The following is a 22,539-nucleotide window of genomic DNA, read 5'->3' as shown; positions in this document are numbered from 1 at the left end:
TGCAGTGGGAACATCTTTGGTATATAGTTCTTATAGAATGGAACACCCCACATGGGGGTGTTACAAGGAGGAAGATCTAATGCCCTAGAGAATATGATCCCCCTTCAACTGTTCTTTAATGGAAACATCTGACATCTCCAATGCTTCAGCCACACCAAAAATAAGGGCTGCCAGTTCCTCTTTCTGGAATAAGTGGATTATGGTGGCATCAGCCTCTGAGGAGAATACCTCTTCCTACAAATCCTCTGGAGAACCCTGGGCAGAGTCCACCCCAGACCTTCAAGCTTCTTAGAGGCATGGGTTCTCAAATGCCCCATGGGGGAGATTCTGAGCCTTCCGTAGGCTTTTTGGCTCCAGCTGCTAGAGGAACGAAAGCTGTCCTTTGGGGATTCAGGTGTCCCTAGTTCTGCAGGTCTGTGTATGGCCATATTTGCTCTCTTCATGGCCATAATAAAGTCTGTAGAAAAGGTTTCCTGCCAGGGATCCTTCGTGACCTCTCAGGTTCTTTTCAGGAGGTGAGCTTTTCCCTCCACTAGAGATTCCCCATTAGGGCTATCACCCAACATTGCTTAAAAGGCAGGAGGGTTGCTCCAATGGCAGCTGTCCTGGCTCAATCAGGGAATCTGCTCTCAATTGTTCTTCCCTTGGCTGATGGGCTGAGTTCCTGGTGTCTTCCTGCATCTTTCTGCTTGGCTCCCCTTCACAGACTGGGCACAAAGGAACCTGCAACACTTAGGACCTGCTTGGTGTCTATGCATAGCTGGAAGCCGACCGAAAAGAAAACAAACGCCACCATAGTGAGTAAATTTCCCTCCCCTGGGGTCAATGAGCAATTCCTCCTTCTCCTGCTCTCTTTCAATTATGCTGCAGCAAACTGAGAATGCTTTCAGTTCTCAGTGTTATCACTGAAACAGTGTTCCCAGTGATACATGTCCTTCCTCCAAGCAACAAATGGCATAGCCATTACTCACCACCTCCGGGGATGTCTCTGCCAGCTGCTAATGCAGTCCCAGCTTCCTTCCACTTCTTGTTCAGCTTGCTATTTATTTATTTTTTGAGAGCCTTCAGCAAGCAGAGAAAAGAAAGGTAGGGGAAGAAGAAAGGAAGAGAGAGAGAGAAAGCTGTCCTGTTGGCCCTTTTTTCTTTTCTTTTTTCCCTTAGTTTAAGAGCTGCAAGATTCCTACAAGATCCAGGAATCTTTCTCTGGAGGCTCCACAGACCCCTAGGGATAAAGGATAATCATCCAGAGCTCAAATAGTGAAGACCCTGGGAGAAATGCTCCCACTAGGAATAACAAACCCTAGAGGTGGTTGTTGTCCCAGGAGCAACAATGACTCAACCAGGCCAAGGCCACACCTAGGCTCTAGGAGCTGCTGACCTCACATATCCACAGTTGCCAGAGACAAAGACTACTTGGATTGGACCAGGACCATATCTCCTTAATAGCCCAGAGTGAGGTCATAAAAGAGGAGTGTCTTCTGTCTCCATCAGCTGTGGAGGAAGAAAATTCCATATGTGATAACTGGTCTAGCAGGAAGAAAAAGAAGGTAGTTTTCCTGAAGTCTAGGACCCTCACCTTTGAATGAACCTTCTAATGCTGAACAGAACCAACTAGTGATCACTAGATCCCAAATCATCATCCATATCATCAGAAATACTCTCCCCTTTGCTATACGTCAGATCCAGTATCGCCCCTTCCTGTGTTGATGGAACAGTTCTCATGCAGAGAATCCAGGATCTCCCTACTTCTAGAAGACATGGCAGCTGGGAAGTCCTAATCAATATCCAGCAGACTGAAATCACCTAGCAATAGCACCTCACCTTTCATAGCAATTTTTTTTAATATCCTCCATTGAACCTTTATTCATTCTTCTGCCTGTGATGGAGATCTGTAAATTATACCAATATAAATAGATGCTGCATTCCCTCTTTCCAGATTAACCTGTAATGCTGCCTCCTTACCTTGTAAGGCCTGTGATGGGTAATATATTCCCCTGCTCAATAAAAAAAAAAAAAAAAGGCAGACTGTAAGGAAAACTGGGAAGGAGATCCAGTAAGCAAAAAAAAAAAAAAAGCTAAAATAGGAGTCAGACTCAGGGGTTCTGGAAGGGGAGGAACTACTCAGGCTTTACCTCTTAGAGGAGAGGAGAGAGCCTGGGTGTGGTGGGAGAAGGTTGAGAGCTTGTCAGAAGGCAGGGCAGAAACAGGAACCAGGAAAAGAGACAGGAGGTGGAGGTGGTGAGCAGCCCTGAGAATGAGCCAGAGCCACTGGACCTGGGAGATGAGTGGTGGAGCCCCCCTCCAGAAGAGGATGTGAACACTGCTGTGGATGGATTTAGTTGCAGCCATAGTGAAAGGGGAAGTACAAACCCCAGCTGCAGACTATGGTGGGAGGTGGCAGTAGGGACTGGTTCTCCTAGAACCAGGCCCATAGAGCGCAAGCCAGTTCTAGGCTATGGAGGAAGCAACTGCGAGCAGCAGGTATGAGGATTAAGGAAAGGATTTGCTTTATTATTGCATGGTTTTGGAACGGTTGTTGTTTGATAAATTAAGGTAGTAGAGACTTTAAACTACTGGAACAACATGGGACTATGCTTGCTGAAGCCCAGCTCACCAACTGGGGTGAGAGGACCAAATCCATAGCTGCTCCACCCTGGAAAATGTAGGCAACAGAGACTGGAGTACCTGGCCTGGGGAGCCTCCGAGGGAGGAACCAGGGGAAGCTACAAAGAGAAGTCGAGCAGCAGGACCGTGGAGAAACACCCCCAGAGATTTAATCAGTGTTTCAACTTATTTGAATAGAGAATCCCAGACAGATTGTGATTGGGGGAGTGGCCGGTGGCACAGACCATGACAGGCCTGAAGTTCTGTTGCTTTATTACTTTTTATATATATAGCATCATTCCTCCTGGCTTTCTTCCTACCCTGTCCTTCCTGAATAGATTATAGACTGGTATAACTATATCCCAGAATTGTAAGTTACTGTGTAGAAGACAAAATGCAAAACAGTACCCTTTCACACATCGAAAAGCAAACTTAGACAGTTAATAATTCTCAATAGACCTTCATAATAGGCACTACCGACCTGAACACACATGGCTTTCAATTGCCTTTTGCTTAACCATCAGTCTAGTCCATCATTTCAGTATGTATTTTTAATGTGTCTTTCAATTGCAAATACAATTTATCTGGTTAGATGATCTTGAATTAGTCTTTTTGAAAGAACTGCACCATTGCTGTAAAAGCCCCAATATGGTCCATGTTTCATTGGGATAATTCTGCATCAGGGGTCCAGTCACTATATCTTTATGCCATGCAACAGACGACAAAGGGCTCATATGCATCCATATCTGTGTTTCTTCAGAAACTAGAAAAAAATAAAAAAAAACCCCTCTCTTGTAGAGCAGTTCATAATAAAGTATACATTGTCTTGCATAACAAGATACCATAACTTGCACTTAGAATGTGTGGATGACTGGCCTGATTCAGTTAGTGTTTCCTCATGTTGGTGTCAAATTGTGACCTGGAAATGCTATTATATTGAAATGATGGACCAGACCAGTGATGGCGAGCTCCAGTCCTCAAGTGCCGCAAACAAGCCAGGTTTTCAGGATATCTACCATGAATATGCATGAGAAAGATTTGCAGGTACTGCCTCCACTCAAGGACTGATGAAGCAAGAGGGTAGGCTTTCTTAAAAAGCTGTTTGAGCAACAATATGGGTTAGACGCCAAAGTATAGTCCAAGTTTTGAGATTTATTTGAATGGGGACTTAAGTTTGCACATATGCCCGACTCCGGCCAAGTTTCGCCCCACTCAGGGGCTGCCGCAGGGGCTGTATATAGTCGATCACTATATATATAAATGACCACTCATTGTTGTCCCTGTTGAATTGAGTGGAGACAACACCGAGCCTTCATAGTTTTAAAACCACTAACTTACTAGATTTTTGGTGCATTAAATCTAAAGAGTGGTCATTTATATATATATAGTGATCGACTATATACAGCCCCTGAGGCAGCCCCTGAGTGGGGCGAAATTCGGCCGGAGTCGGGCATATGTGCAAAATGAAGTCTCCATTCAAATAAAGCTCAATACTTGGACTATACTTTGGCGTCTAACCCATATTGTTGCTCAAACTGCCTCCACTCAAGGACTGGAGTTCGCCATCACTGGATTAGACCAATGATGAAGCATAAGGCAATTGAAGGCCATTGATTTTCAGGCCGGTAGTGCCTATGAAGGTCTATTGAGATTTATTAATTGTCTGTTTGCTTTTGAATGTGTGAGTGGGGACTGTTTTGTTTTTTATAACTATATCCCAGACATGGCTCTCAGTGTGTCACCTCTCTGTGACAGCCACTACATCCAAGACTGCCTCTAGATCTAGGACTGTATTTCCCATACTTGGGGACCTTTATTTTCAATTTTCATTTACATTTTCCTGGGAATTTATCTATGTATATTATAATGAACAAATATGGAAGAAAAATTAGAGTGGAAAAAAATGTCATTTTTTTTCCACTGATTTTTCTCCCATTTTTGTTATAAAACATATAATTTTCCCAGGGAAAATTAAATAAAAACTGAAAACGAAGGCCCCTGCCTTACTATGAGCATCAGTGTACATAGTTTCCAGATGTTGCTCTTTTTTTCCTATTTATTTTTATTTTCCTTGGGGGTTTTGTTCACCCATCTGGGATGAGCCTACATAGCCTACACAAATCAGCATGCAGAGGAAGAAACATACAAAATATGAAAGATTTAGTTAGACACAATTTAAATTATTTCTATCTTTTGTCACGAGGTTATTCTTCAGAAGCATGTGATGGAAGGGATGTGTTGTGGTTGTGCGCTTCACAGTGTGTTCCAGATTGAGTAGTTCAGGTTAGCAGGGACAGATTGCAGATTGCAGAAAAATATCAGCCCGTTGAAGCACATGCTTTACTTTCTGTGCAGCATGTGCATCAACGGCTTCCAAAAGCACACCAAGCTAATCATTGGGAAGATACCCTCATATGACCTGAAGCCTGGTGGAATTGCAACAAAAAATCTCCAACTTAAACTTCATGTTTTTCTTAATCAGTTTTTTAGAGTACATCTTAGACCAAAGATGAGCAAGTTGAACTGCAGTTCCACTACCATTGCTGCAATCAGTCAGTCCCTACAAGTTTAGTTGCATCTCTTGTATATCATGGATTCCTGGCCTGGTGTTTAGTCTTTTGCCAATCAATCTGCTCTTGAACCAGGTGCCAAGTAATGAGACAATCATACTACCAGCCAGTCACACACACACACACACACACACACTCACACTCACACTCACACTGTTCATGTGCTCACTGTTCATGTGCTCATTCAGCGAGTGTCCCCCTGCTCCCAGCACTGCTGCATCATTATTTAAAAGTTGGTGCTTGCTGCCAGCCCTTCCTTATATTGCCGCAGTCCCCTCCCCTCCCCTTCCCATTCTTACCCCTCTTATGCTCCAAGAGGTTCACCGGTTCCACAGCCAGCTGCTCCTCTCAGAGCTCAGCCCAGCCATCACAGACAGAAGCCTCACTAATACTGCACAGCCACCTCCTGGCTCACCTTCTTCCTTTCTATTACAGTAGCTTGCCTCCACTTCTCAGGGCCACTTCCATCCCATTCTCATTGACTGTGTGCAACACAATCTGCTGCTTTTATGGTTTTCCTTTTCACACCCAAGGCACACCTACATTGAAGAAAATGTGTGGTGCACCAACTTCCACAGAGCAGGCTCAGTTAGTTACCATGGCTACCACATGTGGCTGTCAGAGCTCTTTTGCTGCTGCTGCTGCTAGCATTCAAAATGAGTTACATCCAGTGCACACTCTCCCCATCTCTTTCAGCCTGGGGATAAGACAGAGGCTTCAAGGATCCTGCTGTAGTTAGGATTGATTGCACATGTTTTCAGAAAAGAGACGTTTTAAGAGCAACCCCTGGTGTCTCTTGTTGCTTCAAGGTGCTAAGAGCAAAACTCAGGTGGTGGCCTGGATCAGAGCATCAGGTAGTGGAGAGTTTTCCGTGGCACACCTAATCAGATCTGAAAGTGCACTTGTTGAGAAACACTGCCCTAGGCTCTGCTCTACCTACCTACTCTGGGGGGGGGGGGGGAGTACCAGAAATGATCCATACTGCTGGCTTCCTCCAGGGCTTGTGAAAAAGAAAAATGAAGCCATGGCTAAAGCTATATGCATTACTGCTGGAGCAGAGACTGAGGGGAGTCCGGCCCATGGGAGCAGAGCTCCAGATGGAATTCTGCTTTTTCTAATGGAGCCAGGTCATCAGATACCCTAGGAAAACCGTACAGCCTTGCACCTTCCCAGCTGCAGCCTCACCCCCCCCACGCGCAATTAAAAATTATGCATTTGTAATAAAATTTTACCTGAAAAATCCACATTTATAGTACAGTCTTCTGAAGTAAAAAATTACAGTATGTTTACTAAATTTACATGCACTGTTGTGGTGCCAACCAGAAAACCCTACAAAAAAGTAAAAGGATATTTGTAACTCATATTTAATGTGCATTGGGTGTGGGCTTGGCACTCAGAAAGCTATGAGTAAATCAAACTAAAATTACAATTATAATTTAGCAAACTTCCCAAACCAAAAACACACTAATTGCCAACACTCAAATAGTAACAACCCTACCTATGAAAAGATAGCATTGCAACTAATACACCAGACCCTAAAACATCAATACACCTCCTATTAGGAAAAACAGAACAAGCTAAGCTGCTATAGATCCCCACACAGAAACTACACCCTAACAGAATACCTCACCTCGGTCTGACACAGGTAGAATACAGACAGACCCTCAATTACAGAATAAAGAGACCATAAAGTATAAATAGAAATATGCAGTCAGAAACTGAACTGGAAATTGCCACAAGCCATACTCTGTATGCAACGCAACAATGGATAAACATCATTATTCCTCGTAAAATGATAAAATCAAGAAATACTAGTACTTAACATTTCTATAGCACTACTTGACATACACAGCACTGAATAAACAGCATACACGAGACAGTCCCTGCCCAAAACATCTTACAATCTAATCAAGACAAACATATAAAATATAAAAATCATACTAAAGAAAAAAATACAAAATATTTCCAAACAGCTGATGAATAGAACATCCAATAATTAAAACTAATTGGGAATTTTTAAAAATATTTTCCAAACACCAATAAATTATTTCAAAACAGAAGACACATCAAATAACTAATAAAAGATTAAACAAATCCACCAATCTCCATAACTGTGAACTTTTGATTCAGTCATTGTTGCACTGGAGATGGACCCTTGGCCTGGTGCAGGATTGGTACGGCCCTCTGGTCGGACCCAGGGAGCGCCTGCCACCAGGAGGCGGAGCACAGGAGGAAACAGAGTCTAGCTGGAGCTTCGCCAATAACAGTCCGGGGTTTCCGCAAGTTGAGCCCTTGGGTACCCGGACCGCCTGGACTTAGATGGACCTCAGATGGTCTCCCGGAGAGGTAGTGGAGGGGTGTGCCCACCACGAGCAAGGGTGCGTGGCTGATGCAGGTAGGATGGACTAGGCCCGAACTGGAAGCTCCGGAGACCTCAGGGAGGTAACAGTTCAGGAAGGTTCTCCGGGCGAGACAGGCAGCGCCTGCGGGTCTAGTCAGGTGGAAGCCGCGGGTGGATTCCAAGCAGGTTGGTCTGGTAGTCACAGTAGGCCAGAAGAGAGTGTCCGAGTGAAGCGCAAGGGTCAGAGCCAGAGTATCAGTCCAGAAGTGGTCAGCCAAAGTAGAGGTCAATATCAAGGTCAGTCCGAGCGTAGTCAAGGCAAGCGAGGGTCAGTTCCAGGCGGCAGGCGTAGAGAATGGTCAGGCAGGCAGAAGTCAGTACCAGAGATCAGTCCGTAGAGGTACTACTGGGAAGGATACAGGAACAAGGAGAGACGCTGGGACAAGGAGACGCTGGAACACGGTTAGGCAAACTCAGAACACCACGGTGTCGACCCGATTGCCAAGGCAAGGTCCTGGGGAAAAGAGCCTCACTTTTATATGGAGGCTAGGTGATGTCATTGGGCTGCGCCGCGGAGCTGGTTCCCGCTCTTGGCCCTTTAAAGGGCTGGGTAGTCCGCGCGCGCCTAGGGGCGGGGACGGCGCCGGAGAGGACGCGTGGAGCTAGGCCCGAGGTGGAGGTCCTGGGAGATGCCGCTGCGGGATGCCGCAGACAGGAGGCACTGGCAGCAGCAGCGGGAGATGACGGCCCGGGGCCCGCTAGCGCAGGAGCAAGGTGAGCAGGCGCGGGCCTAGCACGGACAGGACGCGCAACAGTCATCATAAAATATAAATAGAAACCTGCAGACAAAAACTGAACTGGAAACTGCAACAAGCCAGACACAGTATATAAAAGCAAGAAATATTATCATTCCTTATATAAAACATCAAACAAAACCAAGAAATATAAAATATAACAGTAAAATCATACTAAAAAAATTAAGTATTTAAAACAAATAACCAATAAATATGTAAAAATGTATTATTTTTAAATGTTTTTGGTAATTGGGAGGCACATCAAATAATACTCAATAATTAAAAATAGTAAGGATAAAGAATGCTGTGCTCTTCATACCTGGGAACGTTTGATTTCCAGTCATTGAAAGTCTCCCTAAATTGTCATTGATTAGCAGGAGAGAGGTAGGTGCACAAATATTCTCCTCCCACACATACACACACACCCTTCTCCCATACACACACACTCCCACACATACACACACACCCTTCTCCCATACACACACCCACACCCACCCACCCTTCCTTCTCCCATTCACACACACCCTTCTCCCATACACACACACCCTTCTCCCATACACACACACACACACACACACACTTCTCCCATACACACACAAATAAATCTCTTACAAGCATAATTGTGCCCCTCCTTTTTCTTTGGCCTGCCGGCCTGGGCTCCAGCAGTGGCTTGCAGCAGCTTTCTTCTGCCCTGCTGGCAAGGAAGAGAAAAAGGTACAAGGGAGAAGGGCTGGTGTTGGGCACAGCGGTTCCTTAGCCATGGGGCCACTGTGATCAACAGCAGCCCACGTGATTGGCTTGGACCGGCCCACTGGGGCATGCCTGAAGTCCCGATAGGCCAATCTGCCCCTGAAGGCTAGAAGATGGCTATGGTATGTTTAACAGATAAAGTATCTCTTGCCTCATTTTTCCTGTGCTAGGTCAGTTCTAGGTTGTCAGGGTAGTCTACCCTAATAGGGGTGATGGTGACTAAAGTGCAGAGTAGTAAAAAGCAGGTATATTTTTATGAAAGGATTGGGCCCTTTCTTTTTTCTTTTTTTTTTTTTGGATCCAATAGTTTCCTCCTGCTGCTTTGGGCTTTTTGCTTCATTGGAATAGGCCTCTTCTGGGCCTGTTTAAGTTTTTTTCTCTCATTCTGTCTATTCAGAGGGGGCGGAGGGAAAGCTTAATAAATCCAGCTCTATGAGAGCTGTTCTTCCCATATTTTAAGCCTCTCCCCTCCTCCCATCTAATCCAGCCATTGTAGCAACAGGTTCTTGGCCAGGGCCACAGACTGCAGCTTCCTCGCTGTGTACTTGCTCCCTGAGGCTGACCACTCAGTGTTGCTGTCTTATGTCCCAGGTTTGTGAACACAGCCTCCATAGCACCCCCAGGTCTGGCCAGCCTGAGGACCAGAATCCAGGTTTGGGTATTGAACCCAGATCTCCTGAGTGGCAGTGCTGTGCCGTGATTGCTCCTCCTTGTTGTGCAATGCTGCTGTTAATGCAGTGAGGATAAGGAAAAGTATAGGAGGTGATATAAAAAAAATAAAATAAAATAAAATGTTTCTGCAAATATGTGAGTGTTCTGCAGTGCCCGTGCAACATTCTTTACAGCAGTCAATTTCTTGAAATAAGTTCTGTACAGAGGCAATCATCTTGCCCTTTGTCACCTTCTGGTATTTCTACAGTTCTCAAATTATTCCATCTTGCTTTGTTTTGCAAGGCTTCTACCGTTTTGTTTTGTACAGGTTTTTTTTATTTTTTTTTGCAGTGATCACCTAAAATGCCAAGTGCTCTGTCTATAGATGTTAACGAAATCTGCAGAGCTCGCATCCTCCTCCTGCACAGGTTGAAGGCTAGTAGTCATGCCCAATTTTTCCATTGACCTCTAGTAACAAAGAGCTTAATTTTCCTTGCTCTGCTTTTGTGTGCATAAAACTACAAAAATATCCCAAGCACTTAGAAGTTTTCATTGCACGCGTACCCATATACCAACGTTTTGGTCCATGCCGAATATGGAAATAAAAAAAATACCTTTAGCCTGTCATCCGCTTTTCACTTCTGTTGCTGTATCCTGCAGTGCGCGTGTTTTAGTGTCCTTTTGGTTTTTCTGAGTCCTACAAGTTTGCTTGTGGTGCGAGGGTTCCATCCTTAGGCTCTGCCCGCCTCCCCCGCTTTCTTCTGCAGATAAAGTATTTGCTGAGGTCTGATCTGTTTCTGTTTAGCATGTTGTTACAGTCGAAGAGAGAGTGTCTTTAGGTCCCAAGGTCCCATACTTAACTCGCAGCTGGGTCTTGTTGTTGTTAAAGGTTTTGCTGGAATTTCTTTTGGCACTGGGCAGCAGCGGGTCAGGGGTCCGCTGGGAGCACTTTTCTGACGTGTGTGTGTGTGGCAGTCCATGCTCTTTCCATGGAATCGGGTTTCCGTGACTGTGCAGTCCTTGGCCTCTCCACGGAGGCTGTAGATAGGGATGCCAGCCAGTGCTAAACTGTGTTGGTGGGTTTTAGCGATAGTTTCTCCTTTTATTTATTTATTTATTTATTTATTTATTTATTTTTGGTTTTTATATATCAGAAGTTCCTGTATACAATACATATCACTCCGGTTCACATTTAACAAAGATAACTATCGCCGGGGAGGCGGTTTACATGGAACATATCGAATATAATGAACGGATAATAATCAAAGTACAATCTATTATGAAACCACTAAGATCAACTTAGAAAACAACTTGAAACATATAACTGACGCAATATGAACATTACAATATTGCTGTAAGACAAGGCTGGATGTTTGTTCTTCTTGCTTTTGGCTCTCTGGGAAAGCTTGATGGAAAAGACATTTGCTTAGCTTATGGATTTTATTTATTTGGAAAGCTGTTTTTAAGGATTTTACAACGGTGCCTTTTCTGATGTTTTGGGGTATTGTCTCTTGCTCATCGGTGTCCTTCAAAATGTTGGATTTCCAAGGCTCTTGTAGCCTTGTTTGTAAAAGTAATTATCCCTGCGACGCCTGTGTCTTCTCTCACACGTGCATGTGGATGTGTTGTAAGTTTTTTATGTTGCACTACTTTGTTTTCCTCCTAGTTCTTTTTATCTTAAATTTTAATTGCGTAGAAACCTGTTCAAGGAAAATTCTTAAATCCCTAGAACAGTAGTTCCTAAACCTGTCCTGGAGGATCCCCAACCAGTCCGGCTTTCAGGATATCCACAGTGAATATGCACGGGAGAAACCTGCATGCACTGCCTCCATGGCATGCACATTTTTATCTCGTGCATATTCATTGTGGATATCCCGAAAACCTGACAGGACAGGATTGGCAACTTCTGCCCCTAGAATATAGCCTGGTACTCTTCTAGTGTTCTTGGACATTTTCTCTTTCTGCTATGGAATAATTTACAGGCCTTTTAATCCCGCTAAAAAGATTTTCTTTCCAGAATTTAGAGTTAAAAAACCCGGGATAGAAACTCAATACAAAGAAGGTAACTTTCAAACAAATCCATGTGGCCTCCTATATATGTGTATATATGCTTATGTGTGACCACATGCAATGCATTGAAAGCATGTTTTAATATATTGAAAATGTGTTCTTTTCCTACCAAATTTAAAAATATACCGGTACATGCCTATATTTTACACACAGAAATAAAATAGAGCTTGCTTGCACATATGTCGATAGATTTTAAAGCATGCACATGTAATTGAAATGACCAGTTTTCTGATTCCTCCACCAGTGCGCCCTGTCCTCCTCCTGCTTATCCAGACCTTCCTGGTTCTTCAGCCTGAACTCCCCCCCCCAGTTCATTCAGACCTGCCAACCAGACAATGCTGCACCTTTGATATCACTTATGCAAGATAATTAGCAAGTGTAAAATTACGTAGTTGCCAAATGTACGTGCATAAATCTTTTAAAATAGCAACTTGTGCATGTAACTGTTGGCCCCACCCCTGAACGCCCCTAAATGGCTCCGTTTTTACGTGTATATATATGTGCGCACAAAACCTAAAGTACGTAGGTGCTTTCAGTGTTTATGGTAGTTGTTGTACGAGTACAGGCTACTTATGCACGTACATGCAAATTTTTACATGCATAAGTCTTTGAAAATTACCTCCAAAGGGTTCTGTTTGGTTTTCTGCTCAGAGATCTTAACATCTGCTTGAGAATTCCAGAACTAAATGTTTCCCCTGTCTTCTGGAGTTTAATTTGTTTCAGGGTCTGGCATATTTTTCATTTAGCATTGCCATTCTTGCCTTAAGCCTCTTTATTTCAGGACATCTTCCTTGATGGTTTTTAGTTCCTCGGGAGTGGAGTCTTTGAGGGTTCTTATAAAAATCCAGTTTACTATGGGACCAATATGACTACTCTGTCTCCATTTTGTTGAGTAGCTCTTTTGGAGAGAGTCATCCTTAAATCTGCTAATAGTTGCCAATGTAAATGTTCTTATGTCCATCGAACATATCTATGGAGAGGGGGGTCATTTCTTTCCTGTATGGTAGTATTTTCATAGAGTTGCACAAACTACCACCCTTCCCTGGGGATTGATCATCCTGCTTCTTTCCAGGTCTGGGTGGTTGAAATGAGTGGTTGACAGCTGGGGCTCTGCTTCCAATCACGGTGCGCTTCCAAGCTCTAAAACGCTAAGGGGCGGATTTTCAAAGGGTTGCGTGCGTAACCCCGAAAATCCGCTCCTGCGCGCGCCGAGCCTATTGAAAAAGGGGCGGGAAGGGGGCGGGGCGGGAAGGGGGCGGGGCGGGAAGGGGGCGGGGCGGGGTTGGGCCGGAGCCTCCAGGCACAGCGGCCATTTGTTGCTGTGCCCGGGATCGCGGGTTGGCCGTCGGCTGCACGCGCATGTTATAAAATCGGCCATAGATTTCTGCGCGCCGGGTTGCGCGCTCAAATCTACGCCCGCGTGTAGTTTTTAAAATCTAGCCCTAAGTCTGGAAAAGACTATGGGGATGGCACGCGACAGGTCACGTGTAAGCCCAAACACAATAACTTTTGGAGAGCATCCTATGTAATTGCCCTTTATTTCCTGAATTTCAGGGGAAACAAATCTTTTAATTTGAAAGCTGAAAGGGGTGTAGCATGCTCGTATGTACCATTTCAGCCTTCCTGTTTTCTGTTTGATTTGATTGTTGATGCATTTCTTCCACTAGGCTCATCTTTAATTGGGGCTCAATATTTCATAACCGTATTTCTTTAAAAAAAAAAAGAATGAGGCAGTAAATGCCTGCTTGCTGTAAGGGAGTTATATTCCGTACCCAGAGGGATCTGATCACACTAGATAATTTTGTATGCTTATAGTGTTTTTTTTGTTTTTTTTACAAGTTCTGACAGCCTGTATTTCATTTGAACTTTTGCTGCCTTCCGCCTTGGGAGCCCACTAAAAAGGTGACTTTTTCTCTGTGGGTATATGGTCCCCGTTATATTATTAAATACAATTTTGAAACATCAGGGGCCTGACAGAGCATGTACCATTTTCATAATGACATCTCCTGCTGTTACTGAACTGCTTGTTTTTCCTGCGAGCAGCAAATTACCAACCTCTGCAACAACTGCGATAACAGTGCCATCCAGTGGCAAAGAGTGCGGTTTAAATGAACGTGATCTAAGTAGGTGGGAATTCAATTACCTAGGGTAATGAAATAATTCATTAACTCCTCATAATTCTAAATTGACATGTGCAACACTATTAATAGAATAAAATGATGGTGCATAAGTTTGTGGTTAGAAAAATTATTTGAAATGATTCTTAAAACAGTGTTCCAAAGCATTTTTATGTTTCCAAATAACTTTATTGATGAAATGGGTAGCAACAGTGTCTGAAGGACAAAAGTCATGTTACTGAAAGGTCAGCAAGGAGTAGCCGTGTGCTGCAATGATGACTTGGCTTTACAAAGATGAAAAAAGATGCAAAGCAAGATTTTTAGAAGAATGAAGTCTGCAGGGGGTGAGGAAGTGTTCGGGTTGTTTAGTTTGAGAAAGACACATGGAAGAAGGAATCAAATTTTGTAAAGAAGAGGGATTTGTTTTTTATTTTAAAAAGACTGTTTTGGACATATTAGGAAACGCGCCAGAAGGTCAAACATTGTCCCAAAGGATACAACATTAAAAATCACAGGTAAAGAGTAAACGGGGTTTTCTCTGCCAGGCTTGGAAAAGAAACACCACAGAATTAGCATGTGGGGGGCAGACCAGGATGAAATAATTTAGAGCGATAAAGTATGTTTTACATGTCTCATGTCTGGCTTTATTTTTTTTTAATTTATTTCCAGCTCCTTCTCCTACCAGGGTGCTTTGTCTAAAGAAGGAAAATGAGAGACGCTGAGGAAGGAGCTGCCACGGAGCACCTGTACTTGGAGCTGTCTCCTCATTCTGATGACTCTGTCTTTCCTCTCCACACCGCCATTTCCTTGTTTCTGATGTCGTACTGTGACTGTAAAACATTCAGAGTGTTCCTGGTACCTGCAGAGGAAATACCAGATGGCCGTCTTGTGGCCCAAGGCTTCCTGGACGGCTTTGATGTCCACATCATCTCTAGGTCCGAGCTGCCTTTGGTGGTGCAGAGCTGTCGTCTGCCCGCCATCCTGGAGAAGTGCCGTCGATTTTGCCGGGCGGGGCTCGCTGTCGTGTTGAGGCATATTATAGAGAGAGCTTACGAGGCAGATCGCTCTAAGAAAGATGTTCTGGAACTTCTGGGCTTTAAAAAAACCTGCTTAAAAGCCTGTGCTGAAGTAAGTAAGCCTGGTTTTTGTTTTGTTTGTTTTCGGGGGGGGGGGGGGGGAGAGGGGTTCCTTTCTTGTTGAATCGGTTTATATTCTAGGAGGTTCATGAAACGCACAGCATAATTAGGACTTCGTATTTTAAATTTTTATCTGATAAACACCAAGAAACCACCCCTGGTACAAAATAAATAAATAAATATATGAGAGAGGTGTTTACAGGAAAAGCGCTGCCACCTGCGAGCTCATAGAAACATAGAAATGACGGCAGAAGAAGACCAAACGGCCCATCCAGTCTGCCCAGCAAGCTTCGCACTTTTTTTTTCTCATACTTATCTGTTACTCTTGGCTCTTAGTAACCTTTTGGTTCTATTTCCCTTCCACCCCCACCATTAATGTAGAGAGCAGTGTTGGAACTGCATCTAAGTGAAGTATCTAGCATAATTAGTTAGGGATAGTAACCGTCGCAATAAGCAAGCTATACCCATGCTTATTTGTTTACCCAGACTGTAATTCAGTCCTTGTTGGTTGTTGTCTGTATATAGATCCACTTTTCTTCATTTTCCCCTGCCGTTGAAGCAGAGAGTTATGCTGGATATGCATTGAAAGTGAAGTATCAGAATTTCTCCCCATGCTTGCCTTGGACCCACTGCTCTGTCTTCACACTTTTTGTGTGCTAATGGTTTCTCTGGTGCAGAAGCTCTTACTGGCTAGTAAGCCTGTTCTCTCCTCCTCTTTCTCCCAGATCTGCTGGCCCTAATGGCAAGCATGGGAACTGGGGTTAAGAGAACAATCTGAGCTAGGGCGGGGGCTGGGCTTTGAAGAGTGCTGGGGATAAGCTGGTGTTGGGGGAACAGCCTGATTTGCGGGTGGGGGGGGGGGTGGAGAGGGCAAACAGTGATTCTAAGTAGTTACATAAAACTCTATAAAATTTATTTTAAACACCTGCAACCAGCATAATTCATGTGATGGGACTTGGTGCCTTATAAGAACTTTAGCAGTACTTTTATTTGTATGTAGATTGTATCTTGCTTCCGAGTGTTTATGATTACGAGAGTAACAAATGTTTTAAATAAATACATGAACTTGCACCTTGTGAGCAGTTAAGGCAATAAGGAACACACAACGGTTTGTTTTACTGTTTGGCCCATGACCTATTTACACAGTAATCAAAAAGGATAGTGCGCAAATAATTGTTCCCTTAGTCTCACCGATGGGCCTTGTGACCATTGGTGATGCTCTAAGAAGCCTCCCTAGCTTTAATTTCAAAGAATTGTTTGTTCAGAGACTATTTCCCATCCTTGCTTCGGTTTTAGAGATTTTAGGTATATGGGAGAATAATTTAGTAATAGCCTGCATAAGAAAGTCAGCAAACGTGCGTGTAAGTTTCACCAATTTTCAAAGTGAACTTAGACACCTATGTTCACTTTGAAAATTATACCACCAAAACTACCTGCACACAGTTAGACCCACTAATTTGTGCAGGGAAATTTTTGAAGGAAACTTAAGCACTTACTTTTGAAAATCCAAAAGTATGCATGTGGGTCTGAACATCTGCCCCATCCCACTCTCGGGAACACCTCCACTCAATTGGGTAGTCTTACACACATACAGGACATATGCATGCAAGTTTACCCACATATCAGGTGGGCAATTATAAAACAAGCCATTTCTGTAGGTAAAGCACTGTTTACCTGGAAATGCCTTTCAAAATTACCCTCTTTGAAAACTGGTGTAACTTATTACATTACAATTAGAGTTAGGCCGGCCATCATAGTTGGTGATTCGATTATTAGAAATTGAGCTAGCAGGGTAGCTGGTGGACGTGAGGATTACCTGGTAACTTGCCTGCCTGGTGCGAAGGTGGCGGACCTCATGCATTACCTAGATAGCATTATAGACAGTGCTGGGGAAGAGCTGGCTGTCTTGGTACATGAGGGCACCAACGACATAGGAAAATGTAGGAGGGAGGTTCTGGAAGTCACATTTAGGATTTTAGGTAGAAAGCTGAAATCCAAAACCTCCAGGGTGGCATTCTCTGAAATGCTCCCTGTTCCATGTACAGGTCCCCAGAAGCAGGCAGAGCTCTGGAGTCTCAATGCATGGATGAGACGATGGAGCAGGGAAGAGGGATTCAGTTTTGTAAGGAACTGGACAACCTTTTGGGGAAGGGGGAGACTTTTTTCTGAAAAGACGGGCTCCACCTTAACCAGAGTGGAACCAGGCTGCTGGCACTAACTTTTAAAAAGGAGATAGAAAAGCTTTTAAACTAGAACAAGGGGGAAAGCCGACAGTCACTCAGCAGTGCAAGGTTCGGAGGAATGTATCTTTGAAGGATACTAATGAAACAGGAGAGTTATGTCATTCCAACAGAGAGGTTCCATTAAAAGCAATAAAAGCAAAAGTAGTCCATGTGCATGTAAGTAAAGAATCATCTGAGCTAAAGAATTCCAAATTATCCTTATCAGCTGAAAAACAGGTTGTTAATACAAACAAAAAACACACTTTGAAATGTCTGTATGCCAGTGCCAGAAGTCTAAGAAGTAAGATGGGAGAGTTAAGAGTGTATAGCAGTGAATTATAAGATAGACATAATTGACATCTCAGAAACCTGGTGGAAGGAGGATAACCAATGGGACAGTGCTATTACAGGGTACAAATTATATCGAATGATAGGAGGATCAACTTGGTGGGGGTGTGGTACTTTATGTCCAGGAGGGTATAGAGTCCAACAGGATAAAGAGAGTAAATGCTCAGTAGAATCTAAATGGTTAGAAATTCCATGCGTGTTGGGTAAGAGTATAGTGTTAGGAGTATACTACCGTCCACCTGGCCAAAATGATCAGACAGATGATGAAATGCTAAGAGAAATTAGGGAAGCTAACCAATTTGGCAGTGCAGTAATAATGAGAGATTTCAATTACCCCAATATTTATTTATTTATTTATTTATTATTCTATACCGCCATTCGCGATGGGAATCGCATCATGCCAGTTTACAATTAACAAGGGGTGAAAAGGAAGATATAATAAGAACATTAACAGGTGCTGAAAGAAAGGTTGCAGTTACAATAAAACAGGGAATTACACAACTTGGAGCAGTGAAAATATTGACTGGGTAAATGTAACAACAGGTAATGCTAGAGACATACATTTCCTGGCTCAGGAACCAACGAGAGAGGGAGCTATTTTAGATTTAAATTTAGTGGAACACAGGATTTGGTGAGAGAGGTAACTGTGGTGGAGGCCACTTGGCAATAGTGATCATAACATGATCAAATTTGAACTAATGATTGGAAGGAAAGAAAACTTTTCACAATCCTGTTTGGAGTTTTTCGTGTATTTTCGCCGATCGCGGGTCCCTCTTGGATCCCTCTAGTTTCCCCAGTTAGGTTTTTTGGCGGTTCAGTAAGTCTCTTTTCACTTCCGTTCCCCCTCCGGTGGTGGTGGTGGTGCCTCGGAGCCCACCGGTATCCACCACCTGCCGTTACCATCTTGCGTTTTTTCCCCTTTTTCTTTTGTTTGTCATCTGGTTTCTTTCGGTGCCCCCATTGTCCGAGGATCATGTCCTCTTCCTGGGGGCATCGTACGATGTCTGGGGTTGCTGCATGTGTGCCCAGATGACCCCTAAGGGACATCGCGCTCGTTTCGATAAGATGGAGAAGATCTTCAGGTCAAGGAAGTCTGAGGCATTGGCACTGATGGACACTGAGGCATTGGCAGTGTCGTCAGTGGATAGGGACGCCAGGGATAGGCCCTTGTCGGTCTCTTCCAAGTCAAACGTCTGGTTCGACATCATCGACTTCGGCACTGGGGAAAGATCGGGCCAAGCACCATGAAGCCAAGGAAGCATCAGCACTGGTCACCCTTGATGCTCAGTGCCTGGCTTGGAAATGTGCTGGTTCCTGCCATAATGCTCCCGAAGCAACCACGTGGCGAGGTGTACCAATCTTCTATCAATGCCGGGGGTCCGCGATGGTCTCCAGCAGTCCTGGTGCCAGTCACCAATCCACCTCTGGGCTCCGAGGAAGATCTGGCCACCCCTCCTGCCTCCCAGTCAGTTTTGGCATTGAGGAGGAGTTGGAGTGCAGGTCCAGCTGGTGGTCCAGCGGGCGTTGCAGGACATCAAACCGGTGGCACAGAAGGTGCCGGTTCCAGCACTAGCCCTGTTGGAACGGCTTAATATGCTTATCAGTGTGTTACTGATATAGCTGGTTTTGGTTCCTGGGAAGCCATTGATGCCCGGTGGGGCACCGATGCTTCCCATGACCAATATGGTTCTCGTTGCTGGTTCCTCCGAGGAGGAAGCTCCATTGAGGCCAGCAGAGACACCGAGCCTGAAGTCTCCCATCCAGCTTTGCCAGAGCCGGCACCGGTGCAACCAATACCCACGCCTCTGGACGAAGGATGAGGCCCCCTATGACATCTGAGGGGATGACACTGCAGAATCCTGCTCCATGGACTCCGTGTCTTCCTTTGGAACTGCCTCTTCCAGATGAGCAAAGGAGGTCTCCTCCAGAGGATCTGACCTTTGTAGATTTTGTTCGGACAATGGTGGAGGCCATCCCTTTTCAGTTAATGATGGAGGAGGATGCCAGGCATAAGATGCTGGAGATCCTCCAGTTCGTGGAGACCCCTAAAGAGATTGTGGCGGTCCCTGTGTATGAGATCTTTAGGGAGTTGCTGCTGAGGATCTGGGAGCAGCCCCTCACACCATTAACTGAAAGACGGACAGTGTTTCCTTGTTCAACAGACTTCTGGATTCGAGAAGTGTCAGCTGTCATACCAAGTGTCATACCATGTGCAGGCCAGTGCAGTTTGGTCATTGTGCGTGACCATCCGGGAGTTGGAGTCACTAGTGTTTGTCATTAATACCCAAAGTCCTATCTCAGCCTATCGCCTCAATTGGACTTCATAGGAACCCTGCTAGACACGGCTTAGGCAAAAGCCTTCCTACTGCGATCCAGGGCGGTCTCCTTGGGTCCATAGTGGCGGAGATTCAACAAAGCCAGCAGGTTTCAGCTCGGCATATGTTGAGGCTGTTGGGCAACCGTCCATGTCACTCCCTTGGCAAGAAAATCTGTGATACAGTCAGGAGAGACTGGAGACCATGGCAGATACAACTACAGCAGGCCGGTTAGCAGTGCAGGGATCACTTTTGTTCCTAGTACCATGGTTCCTGCCCACCCCACGCACTTAATTTCTAAGCAAAAAGCATAGGGGAGGGGAAAGAGCTAAAACCACAGAGGTCTAAAAACATATGCATCCACTGTATTTCTACACTGCCAGTTGCCCTGATATGGCCCAAGAAGGAAGAGACAGAGGACTGAGTCAGTGGGGATTTTTCCTCCTCCTTTACCTCTGCTCTAGATCTAAAGTAAGGTGGAGAGTATCGGTACAAAGTGCAAGCTGTACCACTCCATTTTGCGCTCTAGTCTCTGTGCATGTTAGCAGCCTAGGTTAATTTGAATTACCTGCTCCCGCCTCCAAGTTGGACATGACATGGCAGACGATATTGTTACCAGCATAGCCACCCCTTCCAAGCCACCTGTGTTTGTGTCTGGGCTGAGATAACTGTTGATACTACCACAGGCACCAATGAGGCTGAGTCTCCCCAGGCTACTACTTTACAGAAAGCTCTGTTTTATTTAGGCCTTGATGATGGCCTGCTATAAAATTTAGAATAATTCAGTTGTGCTTTGTATGAAATCAGTGTTATTTTCATAAAGATAGTACTCTTTAAAAAAAAAAAAAAGACAAGCTGGGGCAGCTTTTTTTTTTTTTCAAAGTTATGTAAAGGAAAGCAGCAGCAGCATTAGAGATGAGAGTCAAGGGGGTTAAAAACAGTCACCCAAAATTCATTCTGATTGCAGTAAATGAACTACACAAAAATATCTATCTTTAAAAAAAAAATTGGCATATCCTGTGATTTGGATTATGTAATAAACTGGTATATAGTAATGATTTGTCAAAATAGTTTTGTTTTTGGTTTATATTAAAAATTGCTTGTATAGAAATTACAAACAAAAAAGGAACAAAATTAGAATGTCCATATCTGAGTACTGGCCTCCCTTTATACATTACCGAGAACTTGTGAAAATGCAGTTCTGTAGCAGTAGGGAATGCCTATAAAGAGCTACTTCAAATTGCTAAACTCAGTTTGAGATGTGCCCAAATTCTTAAAGGGTTAAGCTGTTACTGGCTGTGTTTGTGTTAGTTTTTAAGGCTAGTGCTTGTTTACCACGGTTAGGAATTGTGTGTGTGAGAAATAAGACTTTGGGTTATTTTGTGAGCCTGTGTAAGAAAGTACTTGTTTGCCAGTGCTAAGAAGTGTGACAGCTTAGAGAGAGTATGCTTTCAGCTAATTCTGTGAGCTTGTATAAGTTAGTATTTGCTTGTAAGTATTAAAATTGTGATTTTGCAAAGGTCACTTACTCAATCTGAAAAGTACTGATTCCTGGGCAGCTGTCATTAGTAGGGATGTGAATTGTGTGCCCGATCGTTTTAACGATCGGGTTCGGCTGGGAGGGGGGGGGGGGGAAATCTGATCGTTAGAGATGTGAATTGGGATCGGTTCCGATTCCAATTCACATCACTAATTTTTTTTAGTGAGGCCCGCACCAATAAAAAAACAAAAAAAAACAAAACCCCACCCGACCCTTTAAAATTACCCCCCCCCCAAAAAAAAAACCAACTTTTTACACATACCTGGTAGTCCAGGGGGGCCGCGGGCAGCAATCTCCCGTTCCCAGGCCATCAGCTGCGCTAAAAAAAATGACGCCGTTGGCCCTTTGCCCTTACCATGTGACAGGGCAAAGGTAGCGCCGGCGCCATTTTGAATACTGGCAATACGGCCCGAGTGCAGGAGGTCGCTCCCGGACCCCCGCTGGACTTTTGGCAAGTCTTGTGGGGGTCAGGAGGCCCCCCCAAGCTGGCCAAAAGTCCCTGGGGGTCCAGCGGGGGTCCGGGAGCGACCTCCTGCACTCGGGCCGTATTGCCAGTATTCAAAATGGCGCCGGCGCTACCTTTGCCCTGTCACATGGTAAGGGCAAAGGGCCAACGGCGTCATTTTTTTTAGCGCAGCTGATGGCCTGGGAACGGGAGATTGCTGCCCGCGGCCCCCCTGGACTACCAGGTATGTGTAAAAAGTTTTTAGGGGGGGTCGGGAGAGTGGGGGAGGCTAAGGGGGTAATTTTAAAGGGTTGGGTGGGGATTTTTTTATCAGGCCATTTTGGCTGCCACTAATATAAATGGCGCCGATGGCCCGAGAGCGGGAGATCGCGCCAGGACCCCCCCCACTGGACCACCAGGTAATTTAAAACATTTTGGGGGGGTTTGGGAGGGTGGGGGATTTGTTTTAAAGGGTCGGGGTGGGTTTAGGGGTTGTTTTGGTGTGCCGGTTTTCCCGCCCTCCCCCCCCCTCCCCAGGTTTACGATTTTTCACGATAAATCGGGGGAATTTCTATTGTATCGCGACTCTAACGATTTTTGACAATTTAAAAATTATCTGACGATTTTTTTAAATCG

At 44.5% G+C, this 22,539-nt stretch overlaps 1 protein-coding gene across 2 annotated transcripts in view; it reads left to right on the top strand.

The window, feature by feature from the left end:
• Positions 1-22,539, top strand: part of GSTCD (glutathione S-transferase C-terminal domain containing) — a 390,707-nt gene that overhangs the window by 30,398 nt on the left and 337,770 nt on the right. For both annotated transcript variants that reach the window (XR_003855814.1, XM_029596910.1), the window contains exon 2: positions 14,567-15,025. Coding sequence is in view for 1 of the 2 variants with exons in the window: in XM_029596910.1 (XP_029452770.1) it covers positions 14,606-15,025 (420 nt within the window). In the remaining variant the exon portion in view is untranslated. The remainder of the gene's footprint in view (positions 1-14,566; positions 15,026-22,539) is intronic.

The sequence above is a fragment of the Rhinatrema bivittatum genome, chromosome 1 (genome assembly GCF_901001135.1).
Source record: "Rhinatrema bivittatum chromosome 1, aRhiBiv1.1, whole genome shotgun sequence".
Taxonomy (NCBI): Eukaryota; Metazoa; Chordata; class Amphibia; order Gymnophiona; family Rhinatrematidae; genus Rhinatrema; species Rhinatrema bivittatum.
This window is presented reverse-complemented; position numbering and strand designations above follow the sequence as displayed.